At 50.7% G+C, this 22,187-nt stretch overlaps 6 protein-coding genes across 6 annotated transcripts; 1 reads left to right on the top strand and 5 right to left on the bottom strand.

Annotated features, from left to right (window-relative positions):
• Positions 1-2,938: 2,938 nt before the first annotated feature.
• On the bottom strand, positions 2,939-3,346 carry A1O9_12912 (uncharacterized protein; the record flags this gene model as incomplete). The annotated part of the gene is made up of 1 exon (XM_013398164.1): positions 2,939-3,346. One exon carries the CDS (start codon positions 3,344-3,346, stop codon positions 2,939-2,941), a length of 408 nt encoding a protein of 135 aa, XP_013253618.1.
• Positions 3,347-5,552: 2,206 nt separating this feature from the next.
• A1O9_12911 (uncharacterized protein) lies at positions 5,553-6,288 on the top strand (the record flags this gene model as incomplete). Its single annotated transcript, XM_013398163.1, has 3 exons — positions 5,553-5,612; positions 5,846-5,963; positions 6,011-6,288. The coding sequence occupies 3 exons, from the start codon at positions 5,553-5,555 to the stop codon at positions 6,286-6,288; spliced, it is 456 nt and encodes a 151-aa protein (XP_013253617.1).
• Positions 6,289-6,814: 526 nt separating this feature from the next.
• Positions 6,815-7,630, bottom strand: A1O9_12910 (uncharacterized protein; the record flags this gene model as incomplete). The annotated part of the gene is made up of 1 exon (XM_013398162.1): positions 6,815-7,630. The coding sequence occupies one exon, from the start codon at positions 7,628-7,630 to the stop codon at positions 6,815-6,817; it is 816 nt and encodes a 271-aa protein (XP_013253616.1).
• Positions 7,631-9,484: 1,854 nt separating this feature from the next.
• On the bottom strand, positions 9,485-9,802 carry A1O9_12909 (uncharacterized protein; the record flags this gene model as incomplete). Its single annotated transcript, XM_013398161.1, has 2 exons — positions 9,485-9,691; positions 9,743-9,802. 2 exons carry the CDS (start codon positions 9,800-9,802, stop codon positions 9,485-9,487), a joined length of 267 nt encoding a protein of 88 aa, XP_013253615.1.
• Positions 9,803-15,426: 5,624 nt separating this feature from the next.
• A1O9_12908 (uncharacterized protein) lies at positions 15,427-17,562 on the bottom strand (the record flags this gene model as incomplete). The annotated part of the gene is made up of 1 exon (XM_013398160.1): positions 15,427-17,562. One exon carries the CDS (start codon positions 17,560-17,562, stop codon positions 15,427-15,429), a length of 2,136 nt encoding a protein of 711 aa, XP_013253614.1.
• A 2,171-nt stretch (positions 17,563-19,733) lies between these two features.
• On the bottom strand, positions 19,734-20,717 carry A1O9_12907 (uncharacterized protein; the record flags this gene model as incomplete). Its single annotated transcript, XM_013398159.1, has 1 exon — positions 19,734-20,717. The coding sequence occupies one exon, from the start codon at positions 20,715-20,717 to the stop codon at positions 19,734-19,736; it is 984 nt and encodes a 327-aa protein (XP_013253613.1).
• Positions 20,718-22,187: the final 1,470 nt, after the last annotated feature.

The raw sequence follows: 22,187 nt of genomic DNA, 5'->3' as shown, positions 1-22,187 counted from the left end.
GAATCAGACTGATGGTGAAAGAAGATGCAGACCAGACTAGATGAAAATAACCCCCGGCGTAACGCCTGCGTCTCATAAAAGGTGATAAGGGTATAATTAGGTAGGTGCGCGAAATCCAACCTCAATCCTTCCAAATCTAGATTTCCATCAATCACTAATCTCTGGCTCCCTCTGTGCGGGGTATAGTACCAAAGAAAATGATGCCAACTTGTGGCCACATGAAGCGATTGCATGTTGTTGGCAGCTGCAACCAATGCCTGTCCGAGTGTACAAGATCAGTGGTTCCATTCATGCTGAGCCCAAAGCTTACTTTCTTTACAATGAGTCCACCTATTGAGTGGCTTACAGTAGCATTGCGTTCTCGCTGCAGAATTGCTGATCACAAAGCGAGCATTGATGTGCGACAGCTGAAGCTTGGTTTTTGACTCCAATATGGTTTTGAACGGCTTTGCGATACCCAGCTTTGCGTATGGGACATTGGTGTTTCACGTTAGTACTTGGTGCCGGAGGCGTTATTTAAAGAGAAGAGGGTAAGATTTGAAATATTTAGTCGCAATATCGTCCGAGTCTTTGGTAATTTTTGTTGAGCTCTTCATCGACTCGTCAGGCACACTTGAACCACGGAGGGTAAGTTGTCTCTTAGGTTGCAGTCTTGAAATGTTTACGTGATCGCCGACCATCAAGCCTATTCAGATCGAATCGGGAAGGTCATCCGAAATCATTAGCCTAGTCTTCTTTTCCATACGGGATAGACACTTAGCCCCTTTCGAGCTAGCTCCGGGTACTGGAATTACCTTTTATGCTGCGCAAGACTTGAGGGAGCTAAAGTAATCCCGAAGCTAAATCTCACAGAGTAGAGGAACGGGGGGAAGAGCTTCCGGGTGAACGTTTCACGATCGTACCTTGATTAATCGCGAGAGAACGTCCTTCAATCGACTCAATGCCATGTCTGCAAAGCACAACTCAATAGGAGCATTGACGGCGCCTCACAAAAACGAAACCTAACTTCCACTACCCCTACTTCTCTCTTCTCTCGGAAACCCTCCAGCCGCATACAAGATGCCACAAAAGCGTAAGCGGGCGTGGTCGGTGGAAGATTCAAGGGCGCATGGACGGATCAAGACACAAGCAGAAGCCAGGAAACGGCGAGAGGCTTACAAGTTGGAACGAATCAGAGCACTCATCGAACAAGGATTTACGAAGGGCCATTTGAATGGACGGCGCGACAGGTATTATTGTATGAAGGAACATCCAGGACGATTCTGTGGTCAGTGCAACCCAAGGGCCGACGAGGAGGATAACGAAGGTCTCAGCGACGACGAGGCTGAAATGAGCGATTCTTGGAGTGATGGTACGGCTTCCGATGATGATAATCAATCGCTCACATACTCTGAGCTTTGGTACAATGAAGAGGAGAGAGATAAAGTCGTCAAATACATCAAGGACAGGATCCAAGCTGTAGACTCAGCTACTACACGACTCAAGATGTTGGTGGATGATCCACAAGCAGAGAAACCTCCCGTGGGTGGATTACGAGGCGAATGGACACTGTATAACTTGGATGTCTGTCCGAAGCGGTATGAGCCTACTGGGGAGTACTACCGGCTGACTGTGAGCGAGGTGGCTGTGAAAGGGGAGCTGGTGAACCCAGATCGTATCAGAAACCCCCCTTACGAAACTTTTATAGAGTGGTTGATCAAGGATGATGGTGGGGACATTTTACCCTTTCCATTACCAACACACGCCTCCCTCGAACCGATCCCGATCCGACTCATGACAGAAGCTTCGGATGATGTTCCTGCTGAGATAGTCTTCCTGGGCAATAATTGTCTGTGGTTTAGAGTTCCCAGGTCGATTGTTTATCCGAGTGAGCCATGTCGATTTGGGACGACATTCCCGCTGATAGAATTTGCTGGAGTTCGCCAGACAGAGGCCGACATTGAGAAAAAGAGGAGAAAACGTGAGAAAACGGCACAGGAATGGAAAAGAGCAAATAGTCCCAAAACTTCTATTGCGGCGTCCTTATGTGGCTGGGACTATTGAGATTCTCTACGAGGCTCTTTGAGATTGCTCCCAACCTCAGAATTCTATGAGTCTTTCCCGAGAACCTTGGTGCACCGGGTGCATCTCCTTGGGATGTTAGCACCCAAGAGTGTTCTTTTTTCAAGCTGAGGTGCCATCCTGGAGGGAACTAGCGTCGAAAATCTCTGATCAAACACAGTGATTGGTTGCTGAGGGTATGTCCGGTTCCAGCTCGAAGTGAACGAGTTTGCAGAATGCAATCCCATCATCTCATGGCCGTAAAATTCCGCTCTCTTGTGGCCGCTTAGATTCACGATCATGGCAAATTCTTCTGCACACTTCTTGATCGTGTCGTTGTCCCATCGGGAAGACCCTTCCTTTAGCCGCTCGAGATAGTCTTTCAACGGGTTCGAAGGCAGTTTGTTGAACAAGTTAGCGAGAAGACCCGCCCTATGTTGTATACAACGATCTGGAAGTTGCTCAACTACAGTACAACAAACCCGTCTCGCCGTTGTATTATGATCCGAACCGCGAAGCAGTACTGACCAAGGAGGTTCCTTGATAAGTGGGTATTAGAGGTTATGACCAGGTATAGGTCGAAAGGAACTATTCTCGTTCGGGTTACGGGCCTTTTCAATTGCGGCTTCGCATTGCAGAGACACTCCCAAATTATCGGGGACTGTTTTTTAACCCCAATGAAGTCTAAGCTAGCTATATATGGACAAGCGTGTCTTAGCTGTACCACCAATCGACAGAAGGTATTTGTCGCCCTTTCAATCGTAACTTGCGGGTCGATAAAAACAAGCTTGTCTTAAAGAGGATAGTGGGATTGAAGTATTTAGCGCAGCAGTAATTTATGCCCCCGATTTTTGTGTGGCTACCATTGCATGCCCGCAATCAATACATATCAACAGTTTTATTCGAGCACGGTAGGCATATGTTGAGCCCCGATCTGAGCCGGCGTAAGTTGCAATGCCTGAAGCCAACCTTCGATTTCAATACACCCTTTCGAGGATGGTCCTTGAACGACCGTATATCCCGACCATGCTCGAATGTGCATTACTTTCGCCATGTCCTTCCGATCTGTTTGCGAGTAGAGGTCACCAAAGGCGATTATGGTGTTCAACGCTGCGAGATATGATGACACAGCCTCGACGCCGAGAGCCTCCTCGTAGCCTTGCAGCGTCCGAATGTACATCTTCTCTGTGTGGGCCAGCTTTCCTTGATCAGCATAGAGGGCGCCTAGGTTATTGACCGTTGAAAGTGTCGATGTGTGGTCTGGTCCAAGTGCATTCTCCTTGCCTTGCAGCGCCCGAATGTACATCTTCTCCCCCTGGGCAAGCTTACTTTGGTCGGAGTAAAGGTTACCTAGATTGTGAAAAGCCCAATCCAGTCTATCTAAATCTATATTGCCATCGACTATAAAGAGATGCTGTCGTGTCACGTGCTGAAGGAGTCGCCGTTGTAAGAGGAACCTCTGAGGCCCTGCAAGCCAAGGCGAGCCTTGCCAAGCCCTCCTCCCACTCCTTAATTAAGGACGAAAACCGTCCACGAATGTACACAGCTGTGCACACTATACCCTCCAGTCCCGGACTGCTGCTGAAGAGACCGGTCTACATCAACTAGTCCGAAGCTGCATAGCAGCGTAACGGCTTCATTGAAGTTCAGTTCGTCCTCGATTAGCTTCTGCATGCATTCGTTGTCGGTGGACTGTGCATGTCGAAGGAGTTCGAACCACATGTCCTGTCTATCAAAATATGCCCACCACTTGAGTAATCTGGCTGACGCAGCATTCTGTTGTTCAATCCGATTAAAGGTGATCTGCCATGTCGTGTATAGAGAGCGATCCTTATAGGAACTTAGCTGCGGGCTCGTCATCTGAAGCTTTAACCACGACGCCTTATAGAGCCGAAGATAATCCGAGAAACTGGTGGTCACGTGCTCTAGATATGCCCCAGCCGCAGCAAGAGCAAGAGGCAGGCCGTCTAGTTCTTCGACTAGAGCGATAGCATCGCGGTCCGTTTTCATTAGCGTGGCTTCAAAGTATAAGTTATCTCCACGTCCAAAATTACCTACCGTTTTCGATATTCTCCCGTTTCGACGTGTTTGACAAGATTTGAAGACCTTCATGAATATTCCGCAACTTCTGAATGTGGATGCGATGACCTTGGTGAACTTGGGCCGATCGCGTCGTGATTATGATCGAACCGTGATCAGCTTGGGGAAGGAATCGGCGTATATCGACCGCTGAGCGGTCCAGATTGCCAGCTGTTCGGGGGTTGTCATAGTTATCGTAGATCAGTAGCCACCGCGCGTTTCGTCGGAGGTTGAGCCAAGACTTGACTGCCGCGACCACTAGATCTAGGTTTCCGTCCAAGTCCACGCTGGCAAGCGCACTAAGCGGACCAGTGGAAGCCGGCCCTTCTGGTCCTCGAGGACACGTTGGGCGATATCTCGAAAAACTTAACTTCAGAGAATCCTCATCTGAGACTTCACAGTTGGTGGGACGGCCAGGTCCGCGCATATTAATCCACCGCCCAGGTCATAGCATCTCAAAGGAGTGTAGTCATAGCTGTTGATTAGATACCGTCCAGGTAATTCAAATTATTTGATTTCCAAAATCTCACTTTTTTCAATATGCTAGAAGAGCCGGCTACCTAGTTCTCAACTCACAGCATATGAGCTCCAGTCTGAACGACGCGAGCCACAAGAGCGGCAATAGTACAGCATGTGAGGTGAAATCTCCCCATCCCATATGTCATTGCAGCTGGGGCATTGATATCTATCTTGCTCGTTGCACCCTTTAGCCATAAGCTGTACCAGGTCGGCCGCAAAGCTGCTTGCTTCATTGAGAACGCGCAAGAATTTGTCTTTTTTAAGCAGTGCCTCCATATGTTCCCGGGAAACTCCAGCAATCGTCTCTCGAAGCTCCTGGCATGGAGACGAACTGTAAACGTCTGTAATAAGATGTGGAAAATCATCCATGTCCCAGCAGGTCTTCGCCGCATAGTCAAAACTTTTCCCTCGAAAGCTTTTTTAGTGCCGCTACCCCGTACTTATCTGCAACTCTGTAGACCTCCACATTGAATAGCATGGGAGATATCCGGGCCTGATGGCTACCGCTGCTGTCGTATTCATGGTCGTACATAAAGTGGATCATGGCTTCAACTGCTCGAGGGTCGTCTTCCTCGAGCTGTATCACATTGTCTATACTTTCCTAACAACCTTCACGTTAATCTCCGGAGGACTCTCACCATAGCGGGGGTACAGTATCACACCTTCCACTCTGGCCGGCTAAATAGACGGTTGAAGTAGTCTGACTGGCCACAAACAACGATTTTATGGACTTTGAGCTCGCAGTCATCTATTCTGATAGTAAGGTCAGAGAACTTAGATGATGTGAGAAAGCTAGAAGATGTTACTTTAGCTGCGACTCGTCGACTTGGGCAGTCCTTACATACTTCTTGAGGCGGAAGGGAAACGCGACTGTCCCTATGTTGTGATCCTTTTCCTCACAATTTCTGCTCACCATGGCCAAACTTTCCTCTTCTCCATGCGACATTGTTGTGTTGACCTATAGTGGCGAGCATGTGAGTAGTCAGTGTGCCTTGGTGAGGCGCGGGATAAGCTATTTCCCGGTTGACCTTCCGCAATTGAAAGTTGGCGCAAGGGTGGCTAGTAATCATGTGGCGGCGCCAAGGCAAGCACGTGTGGACGTGCGGATTGGTGATCAGCTGTTGGAGGATTTGGACTGTGCAATTGTACGGGCCAATCGATACCAGGCAAGTCAGCGTAGATGCTGTAAACACTAATTGTACCTCAGTTCTTCATCGATCTCACTGCTCCCGCGCTCGCAGTTACTGTGATCAACCTTACCTTATCCTCCTATCATTACAGTACAATGAACGCGGTTATAACAGCCAAAAGCTACGCAGGTCCAGGTATTATCTCCTGATATTGTCTTGACTTCTATCTGACCTCTGCTTAGCTATCGCTGCCGGTACAGGCACCCTCGCTGCAATTGGCACAACCTATATACTACCTGCCTTCGGCTTCTGCGCTGCTGGTGTCAAAGCTGGTTCAGTCGCAGCGGGAGTGCAGGCCTCTGTTTACGGAGCAGCTGTCCCCGCAGGAAGTGTGTTCGCTACATTGCAGAGCTATGGTGCAACCGGTGCTTTGGCTGGAACTCTTGGAGTTGCGGCATTACCCATTGGGATTGTTGTTGCGGGTGGAACATATCTTGCTGGCAAGGCGATAAGAGGATGAGTTAGTCTAGTTGAAATACTACAGTTCAAATGGCAATGCTCTCCCGAGTACATGCCCGTGTAGCGGGCAGTCATCTTCATCCCGCAGATTGGCCGTTAAAAGCTGGTTAAGCTGCAGCCACATAGAGTGCCGTAAACGCGTCTAGCACGCGCTAAAACAACGAGAAGGGTCATGGAAATGGAACCCTGGGGCTGCCTCTAGTCGAAAACCATTCATATTAGAATCTAAGGAATCTAACAGACACCCAAGAAATGAACACTACGTTACCGATGGAAACAAGGTGTTGAATTTATATCTTCAGAAACATATTGTCCGACTAGCTTCGATAAGATAATGTCATCTATAGTGCCCGTTTGTAGATGAACTTCGAAGACAATACTGCTTCAATTGATATGGTGCGCTAAGGCGTGGTCGCCGCACGCGGAAGGCCCATCGATTTGGACCGCCTCGGCTATGCTTTGGGTTATCCCGGCCGGCAATAAAGGACTGAAGACTCTTAAGAAATAGGTTTGCTTGGTCAGGGTTTTCAGTCATAGTCTGAATCTTTTTTCCAGTAAGGGTCGCGTCTTCTACAATAATACTCTTCCAACCAATCCCGCTCCTCTTCTATTCGGAACTGTTCGGAATCGTATGCATTGCAATCCTCTTCGTTATCGAATTCGACTCGATCATCGTTGGATATCCAAACCTTCTTTGGGAGCTCTGTGACCTTAACGGTCCAGCCATAGTTCTTCATCTTCTTCGTTAGATCATCGCTTGGGGCCCTCTGAGGGTACATATTTAAATTGACGATGATCTCTTTCAAGGAAGGAATACTCTTGAAGTGCATGTCGAGTAGATTTAATGCCTCCGCTGCGATCACAGAATGGCTGAGCGCGTAGTTGCAGTGTTCGGGTGGAACCGATAGTTCGAGAGTCTCGACACCTGTACAGGTGTCACGGATGAGTTCTAGATTCTTGATATGTACTTCGTGAAGTAAAGCCCTAGTAGGCTGCGGATAGTCAAAGCTAGGGAAAGGTACGCAGATATGGCGAATATGGCTTGCATAAGACCCGATTTGGTCGAAAAATGGGCGGATGTGAGCGCTGGTGGACGCAGATGGTGCGGAGGTGAATACTTCCGGGAATCGAAAGCGGTTATGGGAGTAGAGTAGTGGACTGGCCTCGCGGTGTATCATTTTGCTAACACAGAGAATAGCTGGACAAAGCCCATCTCTTTGGCGCCGAAAGAGGGGCGGCGATGGAGGGCCGCGGTCTGCTACGAAGTCAGTTGACTCTGGGTGAACGAGGAGTTTTAGGTAGATTTTCTGCCGGATCTCAGGAGCAATGTCGGAGAAGTTCATTTCCGTTGGGTGGTAGAGGTGATGTCAAACGCGAAGAGGTGGTTATGCCGGTGGGCAAATCTGTGGCTACCTAGTTAAGTTTATTGCTGCAGTGCTGATGCAGAATCAGCGTCATCTAGTCTTCAATAGCACCAAGTCACTCTCAGCCTTTGGGCATTGTACTGTGCCCCTCGCTAACATATTGTCTAGGGCAAGTACTAGTTCGTGCACCACCTCGCCTATTCCGGGCACTTTTCTGCATACTCAACCACCTCTTCCGTGCACTTCTCAACACGTGACTGTCAACTATAGCAGTCTCATGGGGAATTGCGTTACTGTAAGGCTTCGCAGTCAAGAACCATTAATTTCACCGTGGAGTGCACATTATTAGACACTAAATATTAGGCAATATGGCAACCCAATTGAATATTCCGTACAGAAGCTTGTCTGCAGGCGCTCAGTCAGAATAGTAATAGTCATAGTCCCAGCTGCTAATAATGTCCCTACAGGTGGGAATGCCTCCGGCGAGCGAACGGCCAGAGCGAATGGATTTGCGAGCGAATGCCAAGGGATGCCAAGAGATGCCAAGGGATGGTTCTCACACCAAATTTAGCTAGAGCATTGCACCCTTTTGCATCTTTTTACATCGCTTGACTCTATGACCTCGTCGTCGACTCGACTATCCCCTTTGGCACTTTGTATATGCTTTTTTGGTGTAGTATCTCCTCCTCTTTATCCTCCTCTTTGTCATCGATAAAATGGCCGATTTTATGCCTTGGACCGCGCCAAATGAGTGCGTTGAACACCATCGAGGCCTCCTTGAGCGCCACGTAAATGCCTTGCCTATCGCCTAGCGCCAGGAGCCCTCAGTGGGTGAGGTCTTCGAGAGTAGAAAAGACGCTGAGGCTCGCTTATACATGTAGGCGCTTATCACTGGGTTCGATATCGTTTGTAAAGGCGGAGCGAGTGTAAGGGTTCCTGGGGGCTTATTTAGGTGTATTCATTATGGTAAAGAGACCTAAAACCGCCGCGGACTTAAGGATCGAGTAATTCGTAATGCCGAGGGTGCTATTATATCGCAGCGCAAGCGAGAAGGCACTAAAGTTCGCTAAACTGACTGCGCCTGGCGTGTCAACCTCGCTTATATTATGATCGATAAAAAGGATGAGACTTAAGGGAGAGAATGGACGCTCATAAACGTTTCACCTACCCACTCAGGGCATTCGCTTACCGCAAATACCTTTGCGGCTTATCCGAATCATTATAAAAGGCTGTTAGAGTGGCAGGAGCTTCGTCAACAGGCGGCAGCTCACCGAAAAGGCCAAAATCATGTATTCCAACTCCCGGAGGATCATAGAAAGCGAGGATTTTGGCTTATACCTATCTAGTAAGGAGTATTATACTTCCTGTGGTAGTGACTGTCTACTATATAGACATAGGGTAGAATGACCAGAGGTCATTCTTCCGTCTTCCATCAAGTTCAGCTGAACCTCCACCCCCTGCACAGCTGAACTGGTACGAACAAACCACTAATCATTCATTATCTTCATCACATATTCTTCTAGGTGCGATCGAAACTCGATGCTGACTCCTGGATCGGAAGCCGGATAGCTGACAAGCCCTAACTCAATATGCCGTTGCTTTTCATACGAAGCTTTGAGGGAGTCAGCAGCGTCTCTATCACTCGCACTACCAGGCCCATCACTCAGGACCATGGTCCAGAGTACAGCGTTGTAAGAATAGCATGTTCAGCTCGAACTTCGTTTTGCAACAGAGCATTTAACAAACTGCTCTAGACACTTGTAGCTGCCATTGTTGAATTTCTGAGCAACCCGATTTGCTATTTCCTCATTGCCGTAATTCAGCCAAACACTCCTAATGGCAGTCGGTGTTTGTTCTGAAACTCAGGCCACGAAAGATATCAACGACAGCCTCAGGAGTTGTTCCATGCGCAAGGCCTATAATGCAGGCGAGAGAGAAGTCTGTGGGAAGAGAGGCTTTGAAAACATGGCCCATATCGTCGAAGGAGACTAGGGATCCGAGAATGCTACGGGGCAAATCGTCATCATCGAGATCGTGATCCTACACAATATCAGACGGCTTTCTGCACATAAATATTGAACTAATTCTTACCTCATCTTTGCCAAGGTTGAAATCTTGGTGACTGGCAGTCGCAGCTTGGACCTGGGACATTTTGACAACCTCCGCGCCTCGAAAGAAACTTGCATGGGATTGTCGAGCGGGAGTCTGATATTGCTCAAAGAGAATTTTCACATTGTGGACTCAAAAAATCGGTTGGGCGAGATCGTGTCCAGGCTGATCTGTTGCAACTGTGCGGTAGGCGGAGAGGACTCGGCCTCAGCACGAAATCGGGCTCGCAATTGCAGGACTGTTGCCGCGCTCATCGATGGTGAAAACGTATGAATGACCTTCGTTCTGCGGACTCCTGCGCGCTTCATGGGAAAGATTGCAAGACACCTGAGCGGCGAACTTACACAGAACTGGAATCGTCCTGGGAGTGGTTGAGAGCCGATGCCCCCTGGTTCGGGTCTGACAATGCCAAGGCAACAACAAGCGAAAACTCAAACCAATAAGCTCTACATCTTCCCCGACCGCTTCCTCTGGGTCAACCAATCAGGGAAATCATGCAAGGATGATTAGGCAACCACTTGTGCCAAGCACTACCACTTCGAAGGGAAAAGGATTTCCAACGATGTCAATACAATATTTCTTTGTTTTGGTCCCAGAATTTAGGCCCTTCGGTGTTCTCGATAGAGGACAGTTTACTTTTGGTAAGACAGTATGGCTGCCTCTGAAAGCATTGATTTTCCCCAGCTTATACAACAAATTGAACTTCGGAAAAATTATTTGGCAAAGACCGTCCGAGATTATGCCAATCCTCTCATTAAAAGATGGAAAAAGATGTCGTACGATACACGACAGACGACGATCTCTTCGACATGTCCGGATCTACAAGAAATACCCTACGCTATTGTTTATATGGATACACTGCCTTCAGAACCCACAGTTAGCTGCCGACTTCCCTGGCTGGGTTATGACTGCCTTGCTAGAGAACCCGATCTCCTTTGGCGACTTGTGCATATTCGAACATCTTCCCCTATCCAACAATGGATTCAGCACGACCTTGACCAAATCAACTCGGTCAAAAAATTAAATCCAATATGGTTCAGTCTGCCGTTGTCCGAAATCCCAACAGTGTCTGACGAATATCGCGAATGGGGGAATTGCAACCCGATCGATGCGATGCATATTGCAAGAGCGCAATTTTTCCTGTTCGAGCTACTGGTGGCAATCATTGATGAAATATACCCGCAAACAATGAGAAAAGACGCGGGGAAACCTGAAAAATGGGACATGTTTGTAAACTGCAATTTTGGAGTACCAGACGTCAGTCTAGGATGGTCGGCTATCGGGAAACAATCCTATATCGCACCGTTTGACTTTGATATCCCCGCGATGATGAGACTTTGCCGTGCTCAGCTTGACAATGCCGAAGACGAAGTGTGGTTACTTCAGACTGATCCCGGATTTTACTCTCGTCGCCTAAGAGCTTTCCAGCACTTGAGGGAAGCTCCATCTTCCATGGGCAACTATGTCTGCGAAAGTTCGGTGAAAACATGGCTTAAATGGATTTACATCTATGAAGAGATGGCCCACGTGGAAATGGTGTATAAAAAGTTCCAAGAAAAGCCTGCTGATTTCCGAATGGAACTTGAAAGAGCCGTGCGCTGCCTTAAATGGCTACTGGTATTCACTTGGCGTGCGATGCGGGAGGCATTTTGGAATGACCTGGTCAGGTCACAATCCTTCAAACGCTACCATCGCGGAGGAGAGGTCTCTTTCGAAGGAGCAACCGATCTACACTACTGCCTCATCGGCCTCTCCGGGCACAGTCTGCATAGTTCACGGACGGAGGTCTCCAACACCATGATATATTTCCAACAACTTGATGATCTCCTTGTTGGAGACGCAGCTAGACCTCAGAAACACCTCGACCAGCGAGTGGTCGATGGTATCGCGGATTTAGCTGCTATCTACGAACTGGTGGCTCGAGTGCGATCTAGTAGCTTTTCAGAGGGAGAAATCGATGACGACGATATTGTGGCCAGCAAAACCCGGGAGTATTGGAGGCACATCTTGCTCAAGTCTCAAAATTCAGCTCTGATCGAGGATAATCGAGAAGCAGATTTGGAATCATCAAAGGCGATAGGTCCATTTGTGGAAAGATTTATCAATCTTCCAAGAACAGGAAGAACAAATCAAAGTGGATCCCGGGAACGTCATTCAGCTTTGATCGAAATATGGAAACAATATGCTCGACATCGCCTGGCTGTCTTCCAGGGGTCGTACCTTTATTCTGACGGAGACTTAGAAATTGAACGTGCAAGGTTATACATGCATTTGACGTCTAAGATCACCCAACCCCCTGCGCCGTGCGTCCCTGATCAATATTTCGAGTCTCTTAGGCTTAAAACTGTCGATGAGCTCTGTATTATTGAATCGGGTTCGACAAAGAAAGCCTTGACTGTTGAATCGGGCGTTGGAAAAAAGGCTGGCAAGCGAAACAAATCAGACATTGTTCGTTCTTCGCCTGTAGCTGTTGCCTTGGAAAATGGAGAGCAAGTCAATGACACGCCGCGAATCACGGTCCCAATCCAAACATATGAAATTCTCATTCGCCTTTGGCCAAAGGACGAAAGGACTCTTGGGCGAACGAAGTGGGAGGATTTTGCCCTAGCTTTGACAAAGATCGGCTTTGCTATGGAGCCGAAACGCGGATCAATTTTTAGTTTCAAACGAGGAGGCAAGTCGATATTGTTCCATCGGCCACACCCTTCGCATGAATTAGACCGAGACATGATGAAAGAGAATGGTAAGAGGCTGGCCAAACACTATGGCTTCAACAGAGAAATATTCATCGTTCCATAAGAGCGAACACTCACCCGGTACGCGACTTTCCGTGACTAATAAGTGAAGCGAGTGCAATAATGATAGAGGCAAATATCGTACAGTATACGGTCGCTTACATTATTGGTTATTTTTCTCCTTAAAGTTCCTTCAGGATGTCATATGAATATTTAAGAGCCCTGGCGTATTGGATGGGCGTTTGGGTAGCACCGAAAAGGGTCATGAGCTTGTCTTGTCAAGACGACGATTTATGGTGTAACGGCAATACACAAATGATGATCACCTATCTGTGATTGGACGCAACTTTTCTTATTTTCTCAAACTGACTCCTTGAAACGCCTTACGTATCCAACGACACCCTAGCCCTGTGCGCCAACGCCCGCGTCCGAAGCACTTCATGATATGTAACGCCAAAAGGTGGGGACGTAGAACCCACGAGCATTCCCGATCAACGACGACTCGAAGAGTGTTCTGCAAATGTCTCCATCAAGTGTCCACCCGGTGAGAAACGCCTCCGACTGCCGGCTATACCTGTCGGCGTCGATCCTAACGATTTACCTCCATAGCACCGGTCCCATGACCACAAAACGAAAAGCGCACAGCATTGACGTCGAAATATCTAGGTTCGTTTGCACATGAAACTTCGTGACGAAGAAACCATGAGTCTCGTCGTGAATCCGCAACAGTGTATGATGGAATTTGGAAGATGAACAAGATCAAGCATAAGCGAACGCCTGGAGAAATGTAATCTAAGAATCCACAAGCGCAGAAAATTGGCACTCGCGAAGACGAAAGTAAACCAGAACGCCGAAGAGCTTGTCCCAAAGAGTGGCCGACACGTTTGAGATAAATATCCCTTTGGTTGGAGGCCGCTTGGTCGACTGTGTTCGCCCAAGAATGCGACCACTCAGCAGGTCTCCAGTAGTTCAACTCCTCGCTCGAGACCGAGTGCTGGGTCGTCAAGTTCACCAATCACAGCCCCATCTTTTGTCTGACTATTTTCCAAATGACTTTCTGCTCCGGAGGCCATGTACGGGGCCTTTGCCGTCGAGCCTTTTGTGATTTGGCAAAAATTATGACGCTGCAGAGCAGGCCGCCGGCTGTGGCTAACCAAATCGTACTCAGGTCAAGTCACAAAAACCTCGGGGTCAACCCGCCGCCTCCGTGCAGGTTGGTCCAATTAGGTGTCGAAAGCGACATGGCAGGCGCACCAGTGTCGTTCCACGAGTCGAGCAATTTCCGGATTGCCTGCACAGAATCCTCGTCCGGCTTCAACACCCCTTCGGCAAAACTCAAATCAAGATACCGCAAAGGTGGGCGGCACTCGTGGTCAAGCACCTTCGGATTTGCACCGTGCGCTAAAAGCAGCATGATGGTTTCGAGGTAACCCACCAAGGTTGAAAGATGTAAATTAGAGCGGAGAATTCTTCCATCCCAGTACGAGAATTGATGTCCACGTCACCCGTCGAGAATTCAAAGACAACAAGCTCCATCATCTCTTGTGAGCATACATCTCTATCGCAAAATGGATTTAGACTAACCACGCATTGAACTAGAGGTGCCGCAGGAAGGTGAAACCGTTCAGCCAGTAAGATCGGAGCAACCAAATAACTGTCTTTCAGCATCCGCTTGTTTTCCAGTGAAAGTGCCAACACTTCGTCAATTTTGAGCTTGTCGGCTGAAGAAGCCGCGAAATCTTTGGTGACAGTGATTTCTTGATGCGTCGGGCTAGATGGCGCGGGCTGCAGTGCTGGGTGCTAACGTCTCAGAACGGAATAGCAGCGAATCAACGCTACTTTGACGTCTGAAAGAAGTGCACAAGAGCGAAAAACGGACTCTGGCTGTACAGTAGCGCTGGCCCTGATAGCTCTACTTCCAGAACGTTATCAGGAATACGTCTGTCCACATTGTCCAATTCCGTCGTTCCTGCCCGGGGAAGACCCATCGTCTCTGCCGCCTGTCGAACGTCGCATAGCGTACCCCAAGAAAGTCCAGGCAATCTCCACCTCTTCGAGAATGCTGGCCAATTCGCCGGGGCCAAACGTTCCTTTACATCGGCGTCGTTGATGCAACTCGGCCCTGGGATTATGGAGATCCGAACCGCAGCTTCGTGAGTGGCCGATCGGCGGAGCACAATCTGCGTCGCATGCCGAGTGCACAGATCATTACATAGCAACCGAGGAAGACAACCTGGTGAGTTTTTCTAGTAGGGAAGGCTTCCCACTCGACCGATCGCCAACCACCATAAGCTGATGTGACTTGGTCCTCGTGCCAACGGCAGTCCAAAGAACACGTACCTGGGGCAACGATAGGCCTTCACCGACCCCCAATTCTCGAAGCTGATCCACGACGCAGAGGCAGGCCTGGCGCTTGTCAAGGCTGTGGCAAGCCTCTCGATTTAGAAGACAGTGCCCTTGAGTGATCGACATGATGCGACGCAACATCCGCGTCTTATACATCTTTTCTCCTTTGTACAACCGTTGTAGAAGTCCATGCGTTGTGTATATCGAGGCAAATGAAGGTCATATGAGATGTTCGAGCCCCGAATTGGACGGAAAACCCTCATTTAATGCAATGAAGCACTTGTAAAAAGTAATTGTCGACGCCTTGATACTGTACTGTATCTTAGATGTCAGATTCTTGATTAGATTTAGAGTTGAGAGTTAATACTTCTGGTACATTTCATAGTGTGGGCAATATATTGGAGATATTTACGATCGAAACTGATTCTACCTTTTGCCCAGTCGGACAGGACCGGTCGTTTCTCATTCCTCTTTTGCCCATATTGACGTGATCCCCCTCATGTCGGAACGGTCCCATCCTCGCGACCGTTCGATCTTGGCCTCAGGGAGGAGCTCCAGCAAGGTGGAAGTGATTGTAGGTCACGTTCACGGCTTCACCGTAAACGCGACCACTTCCGCCTCGGCGTCTCGGATCTCCTCTTCGTTCAGTCTTTCGTCGTCGGGTCTTTGGTATATTTCCGTGAGTTCGACATTCTGGACGTAGTCGACACGACCGAGGATGCCTTCGAGTACCGCGGAATCTTTTTCCCCCTTCCCTGGGTGACCCCTAAAGGGGCGCTTGTCGACCTCTCGGACCGGAAACAGCCATCGGGAAACGTCCCTCGAGGCATGAGGGACGGGATACTTCTGGTGCACGACGCGTTGGGACATCTGGGTCTTGAAGATGGCCTGGTTGAACATAACGTCCTCGAAAGTCCCCCCGGCTCGGAAACGGTAAACAAAGACCGGTTTCGTCTGACCCAGGCGGTACGCCCTCCCAATCGCCTGGTCCTCCCATGATGGGTTGAAGCTGAAATCAAAGATGATGATCCGGTTGGCGCCTTGGATGTTCAAACCCAGCGCGCCCGCTCTCGTAGAGATGAGGAAAACGTCATGATCGTCGTCCCTCCGATTGAACGTCTTGACCATGCTTTGTCGGCTGGGCACCTCCGTCTGGCCATCTAAGCGGAAGTATTCACACCCTATCTCCGACAGCATGTGCCCCAGATAGTCGAGCGACGGCAGGTTGTGGGAGAAGATCAGTGTCTTGTCGCCCTCGTTCCTCGCGGCTTGCACGATGTCGCGGACCAGAGCCGTCCGGTAGGACAGCTCGGCGCTCTGTAGCTCGCCTGCCGCATCCACCGCCTGGAAGACCTCAACGACCTTTCGTCGCATCTCGTCCAGCCCCGCCGTCGCCGAAACCGGGTCCCCTCGCCGCTCACGCCCACGGGCCCTGAGCTTGTCCACGCAGCACGATGGGTGATTGCACAGCAACTGGAGGACGTTGACCCACTCCCACAGGTTGGTGCGGCCGGATCGTTCGTGGGCGGCCCCCCCGAGCGCGAAATCGACACAGATGTTGTATGCCTCCTTCTGTAACTCCGTGAGGGGGATGGTGAGGAAGAACTCGGTCTTGGAGGGCATCTCGTTGGCCACGACCGAAATATCCGCGCCATGGATCTTGGGGTCGAGATACCGTTCCAACACACGCAGTTTCTTCAGTGACTGCATTTTGGCCTTCTGTCCGCTGTCCACGTAAAGTCCGTTCTGGATTGGCGTCGCATACTTGGCCCGGAATTGTTTGGTGTTGCCCAGGTATCCTGGGGCGACCCAATCGACCATCGTGTGGTACTCTTCGAGGTGGTTGTTCAGGGGTGAGCCGGTGAGAGCGATGCGGCGTGACGTTTTGAATTTCTTCATGGCCCGGGCGAGGTGGGTGTTCGGATCCTTCACCGCGTGAGCTTCGTCGGCGACGACGAGACCGGGACCCTCCAGCAAGTGCATCGCGACCTTGGCGGAAGCGGTCGGTTGCGTCTTCAGACCGGGTTCGTCCTCGCCGATGATCCGCTTGAACCTGTCGTAGCTGAGAAGCAGGATTCCCCCGCACTCCACCCAGGTTTCAATGACACCCTCGTCGGTCTTAGTGAGCTTGTGTATCCCGCCGAGGGGAGACGTAGACGGTGACCACATTTGGAGTTCGTCGGCCCAATTCTCCAGAAGGGCGGCGGGGCAGAGGATGAGTGTCCGGTCAGTCTGAAGCGGCTCAGGAAGGCACCCCCTCGTCCGAGGGTCACCGCTCCGTCGGCATTGGGCGATGGTGACCAGCAGCGCGATGGCCTGCATCGTCTTGCCTAGGCCCATGGTATGAGCGAGGATGCATCCTTGGCCACTCGGATCCTCCACGATGGCGCGCCACATGAATTGAATTCCCTCGAGCTGGTGAGGTTTTACGCGCTCCGCGATGTGAGGGTCCAAGTTGACAACAACCCCGCCGGGGCGTCCGATCTGAGCAGGTTTACTGTCCACCCTCTCGCCGGGACGTCGTAGGTCGTCAGCCCGGTGGTATTGCTCGTCTTGGCTCTCCGGAACCGACCTCTTTCGTTTCCTGCATGAGGGAATTTCAGGATCTCGCTTCGGAGGTATCGGGGCGGGTTTGTCGATGTGGGCTACTGGAGACGTCGGCGCCTTTGAAACGAGAGCCAGGGGCAGTTCCCAGTCGATCATCTCAAGCCCGAGAGGCATGTTGGGAAAGGACCTCCAAGAAAGCTGGGCGTCTAACCCAGTCCCCAGGATGTCGCTCTCGTCGTTGAACAGGTGATATTGTCCGTCAATGGCCCTCGCCAGGGCCATGCCGGACATCTCTCTTCGCAGGAGGTCCGTCGTGGAGGTGTGGCAGCACCTCGTTCGCACGATTCGGGTGGCCAAGGTTCGTACTTGGTGGTACACAATTGGGCCCACGTTCCGTGTGTCATGGAGTGGTCCAAATCTGAGGGCGACCAAAGGGAATCGGGGGATCTATATATCTTCGTCAGTGCCGTTCCCATCTGGTCGCAGTGCGGATTTGGGTGTTTGTGCACAGGACCTGATGACAGGAACGGGCCATCGCCTTCTTCCCCTTCAAAGCCCAATTCGTTCAACTTCAAACGGTGAACCCACTACGAGTGTGGCGGCCACTTCGCTTAGGTGCCGTTTCTCTCGGAATGTCGTATGATCGGTCCAGGACGTCTGGTCAACTCGTGAACCCCTGGGCTCTTGTTGGCGTAAGGCAGACAACTCGAAGCCCAAGGGTGATACCATCCCATGACACGGCTGGAGAACCCCGTTGCGGCAATGCGCATGTCCACCGTCATGGGCCGGCCCGTCAGCTAGATGGTTATGCGGCTCATTCGGTTCTCTCCACTCACCAGCCGCAACCTTGTGTTGAGTCGTGGAGCCTCTTGAGTTCGAGTTTAGTGGCAAAAGACCAATTGTCAGCCTGTCCCACGGCAAGGTCGACCTCCATTTCTTCATTTCTCGCCACCGCGAGCGATGCCTGGAAATGAAGTCCGCCATGATCAGGACCTGGTAGGTCCGTGGGTGTGGTCTGAAAAAATGTCCAAATCCGATCTCCGTCGCCATCCATATCGAAATTAGGCACCAGGATTGAGATTGTGACCACGAAGCATCTCGGCAGATGTAACCCACGTCCCAGTGTGGTGAGATGAAGGCCAGGTACCTCACAATTGCACAGCGGGAATTTTCACACAACATCGCTTTATGATTATTTATGGCTTGGGATGCTCGATGATGATACTCCCGTCGGATTCACCAGTTACGTACAAAATTACCGCCATTCACTCCCCTCAGCCATACAACAGTTCGAGCGAGTGATCTTCTTGCCGACTCGTTACGCACGGTAGCTGCAGACTTCTAATCGGCTTTCTGAACCTCCGATTGAAGTGAAACAGATATTTCCTCGTATATGTAGGACAGCTTTTGAACCCATCATAATTGGATTTACGTGGAACTTTCTAGTGGTTGAATGATGTGCAGAGCACATTAACTAATCACCCGTAACATTTGCTTGCCCGGGCCTCAAAGTATTCACCCGTAACGCTTGGTTCTGTCGTAACCAATCGTGGCCCCTGAGAGAAGCCTATAGATGCGGTTCCTTGGCGCTGGGCTTATGCAGGGCTCGCGTAGGGTGTCCCCGTTGTAAATTACGGTGCGCCTAACTGGTGTCCTGAAGGTGAAATCCCAATCCCCAATGCCGATCACGAAGCGCAATCCGACGAATCACGATCGGGAACAATGCAAAACCTGCGCGACTTTGTCAAACGCAGCAGGTCCTCCGTGTGGCGCCATAACCGAGGGGCACCCTCGAAGAAGGACAAAGCAAGGAGAAAGCCCTGAGTTACGTTCTACGATCCGCCACGAATGGCTACCCGATCTTCGTCAAGTCTCTTGGTTTGCTAGCACATGAGATACGACCCTAACGATCTTCCCATTCTAAATCCCTACTCTCAACGACAACGTGAAGTCTCCCGGCAAGTTATTGGCCCCCAGGCGTTCTACAAGCGTCACCCAGAAGTCAGATCCAAAATAGTGAAGACTTGGATTGGGGTCGCCATGATCTACACATCCGTGACAAGATTGTGGAGTGGTTCGATGTCGTGGGACCAATCCTGAACAGTTTTAATGCTCCGACGAAAAATATCTACTGTACATCCGCAGGAGTCTCTCGCCTGTCATCCCGCACGACTAAATCGAAAACTCCTCTGCCTCTAAAGGCTTTTCAAATACTTTATCTCCAATCGGCTCGCGGAGACGTCGTTTGCAGGGAGTGGTGAGGCAGGCGGAGTCCAGTTCTTCAGCGCCTCAAATTCCGCGCTTTGTCCCTCACCGCATAAGGCGGTTCCTCTTTCCGTTCAGACTCAAAGCGTATGTTTCACATGACCACTAAGGGGTTCGAAATCTCGAACGGCGAAATGATTCGCGCTAAGATCCTCGAGAGTTTGTTTCTGTATCCAGACCTCTGCAGCATAGGAATACCTTAGATCGGAGCCCGTAGCAATGTGGCGAATTCGATCGTCGATGGCGGACGCGGACTCAGACGGCTCAGCAAGCGCAGCCTTGATACTGCGCCCCTCCTCATTCTCCTGCAGGTATGTCGTCACGACACCTCCATGAGGTTGGGACTTAAAATAGTCCACATTGTGCACCGCACCGTGAGCGGCCCAAAAACCATCTGTGTTGATCTCCGACCCGTCACACTCCCAGAAAGCGTTCTCCGGCAGCGCAGAGCGCGTCGGCGTGGGAGCCGCAGACGCGGAGCACCGCCCACCGATGTACCTTGAGATCGCGGGGCCTGACGGTGGTGAGTGCGCTGCGGGCCATTTCCATCCTCCGACAGACGATGGGTGATCATCACTGGTCTTCCTAGCTGAGTATGGCGATCCTGATTTTGTTGGTTCGCAAGACTCCGCCTCGGGGAGAGAAAGACCTGACCATTCTTCTGATGGCTTGTGTCTGGCCCGAGACCGCTGATCGAGCCCTGGTGGTTCGAGCGAAGCGCTCGACTCAATTGTTTGTCCAACTCTGGGTGGGTGGTCTCCTAGTACTCGTACAGCAGCAGTCCGTGAACGGGTAGTGGCCATGTATACGCAGAGAGCCCGGTCTTGAAGACAGCGACCACAACCGGGTCTGTCTTTGGAACATTTAATTTTCCGCTTACGACAGCGCGTGCATGCCCAGCTGGTCTGTGTCCCTCTCTGCTTCTTCCTTTTGCTTATCTCGTCAGTGTACGCCGCCGACAAGTCGTGCTGGGACATGGGCTGATCGTCTACTTTGTTCTCAGTGAATGCGGCAAGATCACCGACTTCATCAACACCAAAGCCAAGAGGGTTTGGCGGCTGCATTGTATATGTCGCCCCACCCTCACTGGAATGCGGGGCCACTTGTGATAGGAGACGTCGTCGGAGAAGTCTTTTAGCGCCAGGGAATGTAGGTCGACGAGACGTCGTTCGAGTTGGGATGTCTAGGATGGGCGACGGTTGCGTGGCGGCCAACCCGCGGCCCTTCGCACGATCTAGGAGGTGTGGCTGATCCGGAGGGTGATCGATCTTGATCAATGTGTTGGAGGGAATACTCGAGAGGTGAATTGTGAAGTCGTCAATGTCTCCAGACGGGTCTCCAGACGAGTCTCTTTATAGGGTTTTCCTCGCCACGCAAAGTGGCAGACCAAATCTTCCAGACTCATCTCGTCGCGTGAGAAAGGCTCCTGCCTTCGACTGACTCGATGACCATCAGCCCTTCCCGGCATCGATGGTCAGGCCTGGGCTCTGATCGCGAAATCTGTTCAATCCGCCTTGCCCTAGTATGGACGCTCGATCGTCAACGGCTCACTGTTCTGCCTGACTGCAGTTACGCTTAGCAGCGAAAGCGAGTCTGTTCTCCGGGTGCACTTCCACGATCAATCGTAGGGATCGAGCGCTAAGCCGTGGAGGGCGTTTTTCGTGGTCTCAGGATGAACGCGTCCAAAGTCCATGCCCGGCGACATATCCACTTACCTCGTCCCTCTACGAAGGCATCCAAAATCCTGCTATCGGGACAACCAAGTGCAGAGACCCCCCTGCCTGCCAACGAACGGAAATCTCTCCGGCCGCCAATTCGCCGGCAATGAGTTGTATGTAGCCCTCATTGTTGCTCAGCGCAGCCTTGGCATCAAAATACACGCATAGGCGTTGTCACGCCGTTGTGTCTGGCAAATAGATCCCCGAACTCATTCCCACAGACCCTTGAACAGTCTGATACAGCCAATCAGTCTCTTGATGGCTGCCAAGGGATTGTTGATGATTCGATAAGGCCTACGGTACTCCAGAGCCGGGAAGTGGGTCTAAAAGCTGGGCGACTCGTCCTTGTGCGCCTTGCTATGCTTGATGGAGATGGTCGTCAGATTCCTCACCCTCAGCGTCAGCTCGCCATCCTCGGCACAATTGGTGACTTCAAGGCTCTTCCACCAAGAAAATTAAATATGGTTGGTTCTTGAGACATCGTTGGGGGTGGTTGTGGGTGCCAACCCTGTGACGATGGTCCTGGAGGGCTGTGACGATTGACTTATGGTCTCCCTTGTACCCTGAATGCCTCGGTCGCCGTCGAAGACAGGCGCCAATGTCCCCGAGAGGAAGGCAGCGAATCTGAGTGGGAGCAACATCGCGAGGCGACTACGGCCGTGACCAAGTGTCGATGAAGATGTTTGATCCCCATTTTTTTAACCCAGTGTAGGTCGAAGGATTTGTGCTCTCTACCAGTGTTGTGCTCTATAAGACTGTTGAAATCATAGGTATCAATCATGCCGTTTTGGAGCGAGTTGATGTATCTCATCTGAC

This window comes from Exophiala aquamarina (assembly GCF_000709125.1).
Source record: "Exophiala aquamarina CBS 119918 chromosome Unknown aczIA-supercont1.32, whole genome shotgun sequence".
NCBI classification, from domain to species: domain Eukaryota; kingdom Fungi; phylum Ascomycota; class Eurotiomycetes; order Chaetothyriales; family Herpotrichiellaceae; genus Exophiala; species Exophiala aquamarina.
This window is presented reverse-complemented; position numbering and strand designations above follow the sequence as displayed.